General features: G+C 37.7%; 1 protein-coding gene across 2 annotated transcripts in view; it reads left to right on the top strand.

The window, feature by feature from the left end:
• LOC145981820 (cellular tumor antigen p53-like) overlaps positions 1-14,872 on the top strand; it is a 102,192-nt gene that overhangs the window by 66,462 nt on the left and 20,858 nt on the right. For both annotated transcript variants that reach the window (XM_083115254.1, XM_083115253.1), the window contains exons 4-5: positions 5,090-5,296; positions 9,639-9,822. In XM_083115254.1, the coding sequence (XP_082971380.1) occupies positions 5,090-5,296; positions 9,639-9,822 (391 nt within the window). The remainder of the gene's footprint in view (positions 1-5,089; positions 5,297-9,638; positions 9,823-14,872) is intronic.

Here is a 14,872-nt window from a genome sequence, read left to right as displayed (position 1 = left end):
GTCGAAAGGTTGGATAAACTTTTAAAGTGTCTCGTATCGTGCTGTTGAGGCGTTTCCTGCTGTTTTTAACACAAATAAATAATTCATGATCATCCTGTGCATGAGTATAATCTGCGTGTGTTGGATACACAACAAATAGTACCACTATATACTATTCTAACTAGGAAAAGTAATGCATGCACTACTCACTTAGTACAGAGTGGTCCACGAAAAGTGGACTGCAACAACGAGCAAGTGGATAATGTACTACTATGTACTTTGTTATTATCAGTATTACACTTAGTACAATAATGTTTTTTTCTAAAGGTTTGGAAACATATTCACTGTGTATGTAATGATGCCTGTTTGGTGGTGATTATGCGCAGATTGGTAATTCACTGTAATAAGTTCACGTTTCATTTTTCAACGCAGTTTTTGTTATTGATCGATTTCGCCATCTGTCTGGTGGCTAGACAGTACATGCCTGACAAAGCGACCAGACAGGTGGTGAAATCGATCATGAATAAAAAGAAAGCTGCGTTGAAAAATGAAACGTGAACTTATTTGAGTGAATTACATATTCACTTGTCATAAGGTGTGGGAGGAGATGGAAAATGTGTTCTTTTGCATTTGATCCTTGGTAATGCAATTTCTTGTGGTTGCTGTGAGTTCCATATGCACCAATATATTTGTTTGTTCTCTTTCACTATTAATACAGGATGTAGTGCAGGGGCATTAAACATGGTTTAAGGTTTAAAATGCTAGACCAGATATATTGTGAAATTAAAAAAGAATTGTAAGTTACACATTCATTGATGGTGATAGATCGTTTACAGTTATAAAAATTAAAGAATAGGTTAATTATCATGTCAATATTTTTTACTTCTTTTAGAGCTGCATTCAGTTGAGAAAGGAAAAAAAGAATTTGTAAGTTGAAATTTGTAAAGTTAAAGTGTTTTTTTGTGATGTTATCATGTAAATAACAAATTTTTGTTGTACATTTCTGCATGTGGGTCTAATTAAACTGTGTTGCATATTTCTGTTGTTCACTTTCTTGAATATGAAATGCAGTTATTATAAATTGCACTAGTTCTTTCAATTGTGTGGTAAAGTCATAACATCCCAGCTCGATATTGTTATAATCTTGCACAAACTTGTTCTAACTTGCCCAGACCTGTGGTTGGATTTTGTTGAGTAAGGCATTTTACCACAGAAAGCGGTTATAGACTGTTACCTTGGGGAAAAGTGAGTCAAGGTGAAGCAAAATTGACAAAACGAGGAGAATTGGACCCTTCTTCTTGATACCCGGTGGAGGCGCAAGTGGTTTCGATCCCACTTTAAACTGTAGGTCCAGTCCTGATTAGCCTTACTGTACATAAAGTGGACTTAAAGCACCAAATCAATCAATCAAACAGCCTTCTTGTCAGCGGCATCTTTTGCTTGATCACTAGGGACACAAATTTATGGTAAATAAAAACTGAGGAGAGCAGTAAATAAAATGTTAGATCAGCGGTATATACCAGCGGTGGAAAAAAAAAAAATTGGCACACACTTTTTCATTATGGGAGGAAACAACATACAAAAGAGCTATAAAATGATAAACGACTTCATTTTTATATACATACACAAGTACTTAGCTGTCCAACCAAAAAGAAAACATCAACACAAAATCACTTCATTTCTAAATTGCATATCTCAAGTGATTTATTCATTGTATGTATTTAAAGGATATCCTTGCTGTCTAACAAATAAAATAATCACTACTGCACATATACAAACACATGTTGAAAATCACATGATGATAAACAAAATTCATTCATGACTGAACACAAATGACACCATTGTTTCCCTTGATGTGCGGGAACAGACAAATCTTATCGCTGCTAAAGCTAGCAAGTTCAATGAAACTGGAAGTTGAGTAGACATTCGGGTAAAGAAAGGAATGCAGCTTGACAGGGAGCTAAGTTTTCGAACTGAGATTATGTGCATGGGAAATCCCAATTTGCAACGTCTTCCTGATGTGATCGAAGATAAAACGTTCTTCAGCTGCAAGTGGTAGGAAACTTTAGGCAAACGTTTCGTTCCAAATCGACAGTTTGCGTGCACAACCTCGATTGGTGGTTTTTGCGTGTTTTCTACTCAATTTGATGATATTTCGCGAAAAAGCATTCATTTCATGGAAAAGCACACATTTCGCATTACTTCGCGAATAAAACTCATGCGTATTTCATCATTGGGGGTGTAGTTACGTGCAGAATGTTCAAAATTGCATCTTTTTTTCACATTTTGCGATTTCGCGCATCGCGAAAATTCAATGACCCTAATGATCACTAATAGGTGAAGACAGAGGGAGAGAGGTTCTGCATAGTATTGAACAGGGTGAGTTGTCATTATTCCTCTATCTTCCATTCTCAGTCAGAAGTGTTGGATAAAACAACTGTTGAAGCCATTTACTTAGATCAGTTACCTCGTATCTGGTCCCTGTCGGGGCCATCGCGGCAAGCAAGTGGCACAATTTAGGTGATGAGCTACACCCCCATTGGTTCAACGCTACATTCTATATAAATTGATTGATTGATTTGCTTTATTTAACTTCGCTACTTGTGCCACTTTTGGCTAATTTGCAAAGATGGGGATGAGTGATGACATTGATGAATGAACAATCACAAACATCCATGCCCAGGCCAGGATTTGAACCCGGGACCATCGGCGTCATAGTGCGATGTGCTAACCACTCTGCCACTCATTCTATATGAATGTTGCTGTGAGTTATTAACTGTAGTTTTGTTTAAATCGAAAGGCCTTTGGCACTTTGTAGAGTTGCTATACATCCCAGATTTTCTGGAGGAGTCCCGGAATGGTACAATTTGTTCTTGTGTCCTGAACAGTTCCTTCAGCACACACTATTGTCCCAGAGTAGAAATGATTAAGACTACTTTCATGAGTATTGTTATTTATTAATTACATTCCTACACATAAATCTATTTTGTAAGGAACAGATTTTTTTAAGTCTTCAGTTTTTGTGACTTGTTGCAAAAACGTGTCTCCTAAGATTTGGCTACAAGGCAATTTTTTCATTTTTCTCTATGTCCTTGAAAATTGTTTCTCAAATACCATTTTTGGCACCCTATTGCAGTTCCTGTATATAGTTCATAATAATTATGATGTGCGTACATACTGCTTTGTAGAGTCCATCTCCCTCTCTCAAACGGCCTTCTTGTCAGTGGCATCCCAGTTATTCACTTTTGAAATATAGCAACCCCCTTTGCTTGTGCAAATTATCCAAATTCTATTTGAGGTCACTGGCATATGCAGGATTTTTTTTTTGGGAGGGGCTGAATTTTATATGGTGCTCTGTAGGGAGGTGGTATACACAGTAAGATATTTTGTATATTAAAAACTTTCCCCTCTCAAAATTGGAAATTGGAGCTGATTTTAAGGCAAGTTTGCATTTACCACTGATTATTTCAGAGTTCTTCCCTGCTTTTATTTGAAAATTTTGATTTTCTAAAAATTTCGGAGGGGGCTATAGACCCTTCAGCCCCCCCTCTGTGTACGTCGGTGTTTGTGGTGAAATTATTCGTATATCTGTCTATGCAAATATTGCACAATAGAAGAGCTGTTTTTCTAACTTTATGTAAAGTGCATGTTTTGCTGCTACTTTCTGATCGTTTTATTATTATTCTATAATTGATTCAGAATGATTATTTACATGTCCTTACTTTAAGTAGAAAAAAAATCATTTTTTTCCGCCAGATGATCTCAGATTGCCTGGTGGACCCCTTTCAGATTGTATCATCTTCAGCTTTGAATGAACCTTGTATATATTGTGGCCGCGGTGGCTCAGTCGGTAACGCGTCTGACTACCATGCTCAAGGTCCCGGGTTCGATCCCCGGCCGGTTCAAATCCGGGAACTTTTCTAACGGTGGAAGCGGCCCCGGCGCCTACCCAGATTCGAATAACATGACCTGGGGGAAACCCTGGTGGGTAAAGGCGGTCAGGGGCGTGATGCTGATCACATCACCCCCACTCACGACCGGATCAAGAAAGTGTGGGGCGTTACCCCCACACCCCCTATACGCCTTCATGGCGTGGTGCTATGCACAGGGGAACCCTTTACTTTTTTTACTTTATATACACACCAGAAAACTTTTGGAGGTTGTTATTAAATAAGTAGATCCAGAAAAGAGAATTCTACTTTGCGAGGGGACTAAAGGCCAAATAATCACACAGAATTAAAAATCTTCGTGCCCTCCCATCCACTCCTCACTTTGTCCTAAGGTCCACAATTCAAGTAAGATATGAGATAATTTTAAAAAGTTGCTAGCAATGCCCCATGATAGTGACAGCGCTATGAGACATGGTGGTTTTTCAAACTATGAAAAGCATATTTGAAGTGTCTCAATTTTAACAGATCAGAATGCATTTTTTAAATGATAATTCCAGTTCAGATTAGAACAAAGTTGCTAAAATATCATTCCGTGACTACCCGAATTCAGATTCCTGGTAGAGTTGACTTACTGTAAATAAAAATAATAGAAATAGACCATTGTATATCTCTTCCTGCCCCCTCGCCTCTCTTTGCGGTGGTGGGTGCGTGTGCGTGCCTGTGTTCGTTTGTTCCCAAATGTTTGATAAGCTTTGTGCGCAGCTTATTCGAATATTACATGCTACTGATTGTAAGCACTTGTGTGTACAGTTTTATTATCCTGTATTTATTAGGGCTGAGTTGATGTATCGGTATTGGAAAGTATCGGTTGGAATTCATCTACCGATACCAGCCGATACTTTTCTGGCTTATTTCACGGGATATGCAAAAATGCCAGACGACACTTTCGCGGAGTCTAAATGTCCTGAAAATTATGCAAAATTCAAACTTAATTTTTATTTTGTACCAATTTTGCACGAAAAACTATTTTGTGATTACACTTATGTAATTCTTGAGTATTCTAAAGCAAATTTCTTGGAAAATTGATGCATATAATTGGAGAAGAATATTTACACGCCAATATTTTGAACAAATTTTAATTATTGTAGTTTTGAAGTATTGGTATCGGTTGAAAGTGGTATTGAGTCAGCCCTAACATTTATTTACTTTATTTTTTTTAGCAAGCAGTGCAGAACATGGATTTGCCCATTGATGGTGGCACTCACTTGCTGGATCCCATGTGGCATGACCCTGAAGATGTTAAACCACTACCAGATTCTTCGGATGAGTCCAATATCTCAACTGTGCCCTGTCTTGACTCCTGGGAAGGTGTTTATAAGTTCAATGTATCCTTGTCTGCTGAAACAGCCAGTAGGAAGTTATGGGTGGTAAGTATAATAATATGTTTATCTTTGATATTGATGATAAATTACTTGAAAGCCAGATTATCACTTAAATTAGGGATGGGACAATAATCCACATTCTATTGATATCTACTAATATCGGTAAGATTATCAATTATTTACCGATCCGATATATTTATAAATATCTTATAATTTAGTGCAAAATTCTGACATTTTGTTACAATTTTTTTTTGGATAATCTCAACCTTTTTAACTTCTACTATGCAACTTATTTTGCACTGCAGTCACCTGGAAAAAACATTAATTAAGGAGGTCAATGAACTATTCGGGTTCTTCAAGGACCATTTGGAATTTTATATCGGATCGGTAGAATATTGGTTATCAGTATAAATAAATTTTATTTCGATACTTTATTGGTAGAGGCATGCATATTTCGTTTTTGACAAAAATGCTAAATGTGAAATAAAACATTCTAATGTTAATTTTTCATGTTTTTTCACATTTTTAAAATCAAAATTTCATTTTATATGCTGCTTTTTCACCGCTATAACAGCGAAATTTCATTTTATTTACTGCTTTTGAACCCAAAATTGACTCGTTTTTGTACCGAAAATTTGCTTTTTTATTTACCAAAAATATGTGCCTCTATTTTTTGGTATCGGACAAAATTTCATATCGCCCCATTCCTAATTTAAATAATTATATCAAAATATGTACTTAATTTCAGCATGCCACTGTCATATTTAACAATGGTACTTTCATAATGCTGTGTAATGAAACCCCAAGATTGTATTCATCACACATTTTCATAGGGAAAAGAATAGTTTTGAATTTGATTTTAAAATTGTGGGAGCGTCAGCACTTAGGCTATTTTGCTCCCATCACATTATACGGGGGCCAGCCCCCTTATCATTACAAAGAACAACTCTAACGTTGCAGAATTAAAAGTCTTAAAATGTTCTGACTTCTGTTAAAAGCTGAGGCTGTACAGGGGCACTCAGCACACATAAGGACAACAGGACAATACAAACAAAATTATACTGGCCATGGGACCAGTCGCCAGAGCCTCGTTAGTCTTCAGTCCAGGGTGTACTAATATGGAAGTGAGGTTGACATTTGGGTGTACTACGTGGCCGGTCACCCCTTACACCCCGGAAAAGAATAGTGCGTACCTTCATATGCTATCAGTCATCTCGGTGTTTCAAGTTTATAACATTATTCATCATATGGCATTAAAAATTTCTTGTGTTGCATCTCGTTAAAACAACACAAAACACATAAAGAGCATGATACAAGACACTTTTCAAGTCCAAGCTTTCAACTCCATCTCGGAGTGATCATCAGGGCTGGTCGAGGGACTGCGAATACACGGTCAAGGTTTCGATGCCTGCCGTTGCTTCCGGTCAACAAGTTTTAAAGTGTCTTGTATTGTTCTTTTATGTGTTTTGTGTTGTTTTTAATAAAGATTATTCATGTTGTTACGTGGACGAGACAGTTGAAAATTACACGAAAGCCACTGAATTTCAAATGCCGACTATCTGAGGTTTCTTGGATGCAAGATGATTTACATCTAAGCTTTCTTTGCAGCCGTCTGGCCAGAGCATGCATTTTTTCCCACTTAACATGCTGGTTATAGTGCGCTATCGTTTCTATTGGATGGGTGGTAGGGAAGGTTGATTTTTTCTGTGGACTTTTTTGTAATATCGGATACTAGATGGAGTCTTGCCTGTCATCTCAATTTAGATGAGGCTTCCTCTGAAGGATGGTGTCTGCCAGTGTGGGAAACCAGAAAATGTCAGGTAATGTACTCTTTTTCTGAAAAAATTCTGGAGATATCCAGAAAATTTTACCCTTTCACTAGGAGAATCCATGTTTTGTAGTATTGTAGTAAAAGTAGCTTTTTGTGCAAGTAAAAATAGGACAAACAATAAGTGTTAAATTTGTTGTGGACAAACTATATTTCATGTACTGAGTATTACGGTAGAAATTTAAGGGCATGCGATACAATTTCCACGGGAGTCTTCCCAAGCCCTTCCGTCCATGGCAGTGTGCCAACAGCTCTCTTGGAGCCAGATCTGCCTCTTTCGTGCACTCTATCCGGACCCTATGGCCGAGTGGTTAGCCGTGCTGCGACGCCAAGGGTCCCGGTTTCGAATCCTGCTCGGGCTTGGTTGTTTGCGAATGTCCATTCATCAATTTCATCACTCATCGCCATCTTCACAAATTAGCCAAGAGGCTCAAAAAGTGAAGTATAATAAACTAAATCAATCAATCTTTCGTGCACTCGTTCGGCTGTGAACTGGAACAAATTTTATTATCTTCATAAAAAGGTTCTTGACAACATACTAATTTTGCACCCCTCTACCACCCCGGATTTGGCCGCCATCTTGAAAAAATGGCACCCAAAATCAGTTTTTTGCAAATATCTCGCTTGGAAAACATTTTACAGCAAAAGAGACTGACAAAGATTAATGTACATAAAATTCTCTGCAAAAAATGTTCTGTGCATTTTTCTTCTAGGAAACACCATTTCAATTTTTTTCCGGCTCCATTGTGAAAGAGCGAAACTCAAGAAAATGCTTTTGGCAGCTTGAAGCCTTACTTCTTATTAAGGATGGGCCGATATGAAATATTGGCCGATACCGATACAGTACCGATATAAAATTTACCGATGCCGATAACCGATATTCTACCGATCCTTTATAAAATTAGAAATGGTCCTTGAAGACCCTGAAATTTTCATTGATCTCCTTAATAAATGTGTGTTTTGAGCTGATTGCAATGCAAAAGAAGTTTAATATTTAGACATTTACTTTTTCAGAAAGTAGGGCATCGACATTATCCATAAAAATTACAACAAAATGGCAGAATTTTGCACTAAATTATAACATATTTATCGATATATCGGATCGGTAATTTTACTGATAAACCGATACACCGATATTCCTATATTGGCCGATACCGATAGAGTACCGATTAATCGGTCCCATCCCTACTTCTTATTAAAATGCCTATTATAAATGTTCTAAGGACTCTTCTTGAAAATGTATTCTCAAGTGGTAATATATGTATGTATATTAATTAAAACTTAATTTTGTAATATTTCACATAAAACAAATGAACATAATGTCTGTATTTCTGCTACTGTTAGAAACCAAAACATGACTTGTCTTCTACCAGCAAGAATTCTTGTAAGTGAATGTGAAATAGATCATCAGAATTGACGTGAGCTTGCAGATCGAAGCAAAAGCGACAGGCCACAATCTACACAGGGATTTCGAAGCTAAGTGATGACATGGCCTCCTTTAGTCTAAGACATTCACCGTGTATGCGCGCACAACTGACGAGGTGCTTGTATTGAGAACAAGGCCCAGTTGGAGTGACACGTGCAGCTTGCTGTGTTGCGTCAGTTCGAAAACTTGCATTTATTTCTTAAGATTGGTTTCCAAGAGATGTGCTGCTTCCATCTGAAAGCTCCATTCGTCTTCTATACTCTGTCCCGGCTGGAGCGAGGGAACGAAGACAAGTGTCTGCACAAGTAGTAACTCGACCAATGAATACGTGAGAGCGAATATAATTGCATGGTGGAGGGAAAACAACTGCAGCTACTAACCGCTTACAGGAGCGTGTACTGCTTCACCCACCCACACGCTTTCTCCCCTTCTCTAATGTAACACACGGCCTTGTTCCAGAGATTCCCGGGATAGAGGATAGAAGACGTCATTGGATGATCCCCTTCGAGACTAACAAATTTCATTCAGAACTTTTTTTTTTGATCAGATGCGTACTTTTCGAGATATTTCGTTGTGGCAAGCTAAAAAACTCACCCGGTATATTATAATGTATTCAGTACTTGTGTATGGTGTTACTGCTCGAGCGTTCTTTAGGAAAACTACTCCGGTCCAAGAATTAATTACTTTTAATCCAATCTCCTATCTACTTTATAATGTTTATTTCCTTAATTGAGACCAGAAAATGAATTAATTAGAATGTAAAATTTGCAACTTCAAAATTGAGGCCCCACTGTGTGCGAATTTTATTTTGTCTTTAGAAATCCAATATTAAAATTTAGTTAGTTAACCCACTGAGCATGGCGATTTTTTAGTTATGACTGGTAATCCTGCACATAAATTTGATTACAAGCATTTTATTGGGTTTTTCGTAATTGTGGTTATAACTATAATTATCACGAATAATACAAAGTGTGGCCTACAGATGCCAGTAAAGTCGAAGCTCAACTTAATATTACATCAGTACTGCTTTAGCACAAAGTTCAAAACAGACATATATGCGTGTACTGCTCAATGAGTTAACATATGCCTTTTTGCCATTCATATTCTAAAAGTATTTTCCTTGTATTTTTCAGTATTCAGTCTTAAGAAACAAGATATACACAGATGTACAACAGGTGCTCCCCATAGACTTCCGTACCGAAGGAGGAATCCACCTCAATGCTTACATACGGGCTGAAATGATCTATACTGACCAGCAGAACATTTCTAGACCTGTCCATCGTTGCCCAAACCATATTGAAGAAGATAAGAAATCAGGTATGTTTTGCATCTGAAGTTCTTATTTCATGAGGATAAGGTATTTTTTAAGTACGGTCTGTTTGCCAATAACTTGTTATATCCTGCCCAGGCATAGTACTGCGCATGCGTACGGACTCCCAGCATCCTTGTTCAGTGTGTGCACTTTGTACTGTGTGACTGCAGTGTTTAAGACGATTGAGTGGCATGCCAATTTTCAGATTGGTCAGTGATCCAGTTCTTGGCACCAAGAAACATGACAGCAGCAGAAATTCATTGCCAGATTTGTGAAGTGTACGTGTCTGGTGCAATGAGTGATAGCAAAGTGAAGAAATGGGTGAGAATGTTCAAGACAAGCGGGAGCCGTCCACACAAGTCGGCATCCTGGTGCCCAGTAACCTCTTCCGGTATCTAAAACGTTCCTCTAAAAATCACTAAAAATTAGGCAGAGCAGTTTTTTTGGGGGGTCAAAACTGACTTTACTTAAAAAAATATCTCTCGTATGTTGTGATTTGTAAATGCAGTTACTCCATTACACAGGGTGGCCCAAAAGTTATGACGATATATGTGAAATGTTTGTGATGTCTTCTTGCAGGTGAGACATGTTTACTACTGAAGAGCGGGTAGAAGCCCCTCACTAAAAAATATATTGGATTCATATCTGGGGATTGGGGAGGCCATGCAAGCTGAAAGTGGTACAGTGTGAAAATCAGGGACAAACAGCATATGTGTGTTCGAATTGCTTGTGATTGCTATTTCGTAACGAACTGTAAAGTTCGTGGGATCTTACGAGTACCTAGAATGTTAACCAATTAATCAATGGGTGATGTAAATTACTCATCATTCATCCTCTGATGAGAGCACTCGTCATTGGCATGACGAGTTAACGCTTGGCAATGCGAAAGGTACAAAATCACACTAAGGAACTAAACTGCAGAAAAGACAATGGTCACTCGTTGGGTTTTGTGAACCGTTGAACCTGAATCATGGCTGGGTGTTAGGATAATTACCTGTCTATCTGAAGTCTTAGGCTGAATAGAATATGCGAAGTCCTCTGTTAGCTTCTCCAATTTGTCGACCAGAGCGTCGTTCCACTTCTAACCTACTGCTCTGCTAACCACCTCTTCTCTCAACTCCAATCCCAAAAGTCAGTCCCCTCTCAGCTTGTCTCACCTCTATATCACTAGGCCATCAAGCTCTTCGTCCATGCCGAATCGTGTTTTTAATTGCCACCATGCAAACCGCTGACTCTATAACCAGAAGTATTACCTGTTTCCTGAATGCTCAGGAGGTTTGCATGGCACAACACAATGCATTGTAAACATGCCTCAGAGGTTGAGACAACTGAGAAAAACAAGTGAATGCCCTGGTCAACGTGAAGCATTCAGAGAGACTTAATAAAATAAACATATAATCTTAGGGATTGATATGATTTTACCTGACTTGGTGACCCAAATCCTGCGAGTGATGGGTGACCGGGCACCTACAGTTGTGTTTTGACAATGGCAGTCAACTCGTTGAACAAATATTGTAATACAACCTATGAGGTGGGACCTTTGGGCCACCCTGTATTTGAGTACTACCATGTGGCCTAAATTTAGACCACCACGCGATTCTGAAGTTCTTTATTTTTTTGTTCAACTGTATACATATGAGAGTATGATATGCACAAGTCGCAGAAAAATATATATCTTCTTACTATTTTTAACAAATGTGTTTTTTTAATGTATTTTTTCGCTCCAAAAAATTGTTATGGGACTTATGAATGAACATTACTCTTCTGTCACTGATATTTGCTGATACATTTTACCTTTACTTGTATAGTAATTAGTGAAAACAAGAGATCATGTTCACAACATGTGGCCCAGCCGGAGATGTCCAATTTTAAGAATTGCCTGGAAATTAATATTTTGTAAAATTTCGCATATTTTCATTTTTTAGCTTGTTTAAAATTGCGGGACAAGGCTTACATAATCCAAAGAGTGTTGTTTCGTCATGCTTCCTTCAAATTTGGCCCATTCATTGTCCGTAGGGCTGACACAAAGTGATTTTTCTGGATTTTCCGTAAGATGGCAACATCGTTTTTCTTATACATTATTTACATATATTTTCCCCAAGTAGTATCTGCCTATTTTCAGTGCGACTTTGCATGGCTATAGGGGCTATCCACGAGTAAACAAAAATATATCGAACGGCACAATCGATTGTTGAACTGTAGCACAACTACTTCCGGTTCACGGTGGCCGGGTAATTCAAGCACGTACTTGTGGCCTTTCTTCTCGTTTTCTATATCGGATGAAATGGACCATGCAAAAGCACTTGACGACGAGGAGAATAAGAGATATCAGGGCAAAGTAGAGGCCTTTGAATATCAATTGGATGAGCAACTAGGAAGTAATACGGCATTATTCCAGGATGAGATCCATTTGCTGATCGTCGTTGCATTGGCGATATTTGTAGCCTACATATTTAATAGAAAGTAATTTTTCCTACAGAGCGAGAGCGCTTAAAGCATGTAAATCTTTGGATGCATACATTTATGTTTTAAGTGGAAAAGTTCGAGATATACGGACATATAAAAAACGGGAAAAGGAGCTTTTTTCTTCTTTCTTCAGTCAGGGCGAGTCCGAGGGATGCGGTAATGCACACTTGCTGGTTACGCTCCCGTTTGAACGCAGAAATACAAAACGCTCATTGTTATTTTAAGTCAATTTTCTGCTATTTGTGTTAAACATGACGATGAAGATGAATAATAAACTGCAAAAATTAATGATGGGGCAAACACAATGACACACCATTGCCTGATCATGGTGTTCAAACCTAGGACCTTTTCTCTATCAATGATGTTGAAAAGATTTCCATTGCAAAGACGAAAATTAATAATAGTACCCGCACTTAATTTTCTTGTTACACAAAAAAATATTTCCTCTGGTTGCACAAAAATGTATTTCCTGTTTGCATAAAAATGTATTTCCTGTTTGCATAAAAATGTATTTCCTGGTCGCAAGAAAATTTCATTTCCTCTGGTTGCAAAAAAATATTTTCTCTGGTTGCAAAAAAATATTTTCTCTGGTTGCAAAAAAATATTTCCTCTGGTTGCAAAAAAAATATTTCCTCTGGTTGCAAAAAAATATTTCCTCTGGTTACACACACAAAAAAAATCTGGTTACATAAAAATTTAATACAGTTCGTATGTACTTCAAGAACGTAACGTGTAACCTATCTGACTATGACCGAGCATCTTTTGAAAGGCAAAGTAATATTTTTGCTCATATCACTAAAACAGAGAGAAAATTGAGATTTGAATTATTTCTCTTCTACCTTTAATGAAGTGCAAGGGGTGCGGGTCGCAAAATTTTTGGTTGGGAAGGAAACAGGATGGGGTATTTTTAAAGTCCTGACGTTCAAAATTGGAAAAATAATGTTATTTCCCTACTAAATTGGGAGCTTATAGGAGCGAAAAATATTCAACATTAGCCGATACTAAAATAAATGTTAATTATACACACAATTTCACCCTCGGGTAATGATTTATTTTGCATTTCTGGTATAAAAACTACTAATTTCAATAAATTTCGGACATTTAGTAAAAAAAAATATGTAGGGAATAAACTACTTTTAAACTCATAATTTTTTCCGAAGTCTGGATCGGAACGGGATTTTTTTTTCAGGTCCCGACTTTTTGGGTTCCTGCACATCCGTTGTCATTACTGCGGAGTCTACTCCTGCTAATGGGCTTCCAATTTTCATGCCTGACAGCTTGAATGTAATAATTTTGGCGCCTAGATCTCGAGGAAATGGATGAAGAAAGATCCGTGAAAGATTATTTAGCCCTGATCGTAGTTTACATGCTCCTTGTACACACCCATTCATTCCTTTCATACATGACACAATCTCAGCTCCCTTTAGCGGCATGTTGTGAGCCTACGAACCGGAAGTTGTTGTGCTACAAGTATGGCGTCCGCGCGAAGGCACTTCCTTCCGGTGGATAGCCCCTATAGGCATTTGATTCCATTTTTATTTTGAAGGCCCCCTTGGCATAGTGGCTAGCACATTGTGCTATGATGCCAGTGGTCCAAGGTTCGAATCCTGGCCTGGGCGTGGATGTTTGTGTATTCATCAATTTCATCATATCATCACTCATCCTCATCTTCGCAAATTAGCCAAAAGTGGCACAAAAAGCTAATCTAAATAAGGCAAATCAATCAATCCATCCATTGGTATTTTGGTCAGGTAAGTCTGCAAGTATAAGTTTTTAGACATGCGATTGGATTAATATATATTCATTATAATTTCATAGAATTATGAAGTAGTTTGTGGTGTCTGCTAAAAAATGAAATGATCTTGAGTATTATCACATAGCCCGAATGCATGAAAAGCATCAATAGTAATGTGTTACATGTGTGATGGTATTTAAAATGTAACACTTTGACTTTAGTCCAACCGATACATTTCCATTGTTATCACAGGGTGGCTCCATTCCAGGATTTATACATGATTTGTTGGTCCCATGAATTCTGCGGGAATTTTACTCCGGAGACGTGAAGAATTGATAATCAAAATCCCATTAAATCTCTTCATATTTATAAATGCTTTGAGGCATGTTTTCCTAGTTGTTTATCGATTAAGTAAATGAAGGCTGCAGTGGAAGACCAAAACAGATTTCTGTCTTCATATAATTTGTTAATGTTCTTCGCATAACAGTATCTCTAAAAGACATAGTACTTCGTGTGAGTTTATACTCTCTAAACTTTATGCTGAGTTCCTGTATGACGGAGATTCGACTGTGTTTAGCGTCAATTTGATGTCTGGATACATTGGAACCTTCATATTTTAGAACTTGACCTACAAAGCATATTTACTTTCTTTTTCGCTCAACAAACATGCATAGAGAGGTACAAAGCATGGAGTCAAATGTACAATATCTACAGGGTGAGTCATAAGTCTCCATACAAATGGTGAAAACGGTGACTAATGTTTATTTTTCCTTTTCAGACAGGTGAACCAATGAAAAAAAAAAGTTCCAACAAATGAAGGAAGAATGGATTGACATAATTCTGTTGGCTGGGAG

The sequence above is a fragment of the Lepisma saccharinum genome, chromosome 30, assembly GCF_977018435.1.
Source record: "Lepisma saccharinum chromosome 30, izLepSacc3.1, whole genome shotgun sequence".
Lineage (NCBI taxonomy): Eukaryota > Metazoa > Arthropoda > Insecta > Zygentoma > Lepismatidae > Lepisma > Lepisma saccharinum.
This window is presented reverse-complemented; position numbering and strand designations above follow the sequence as displayed.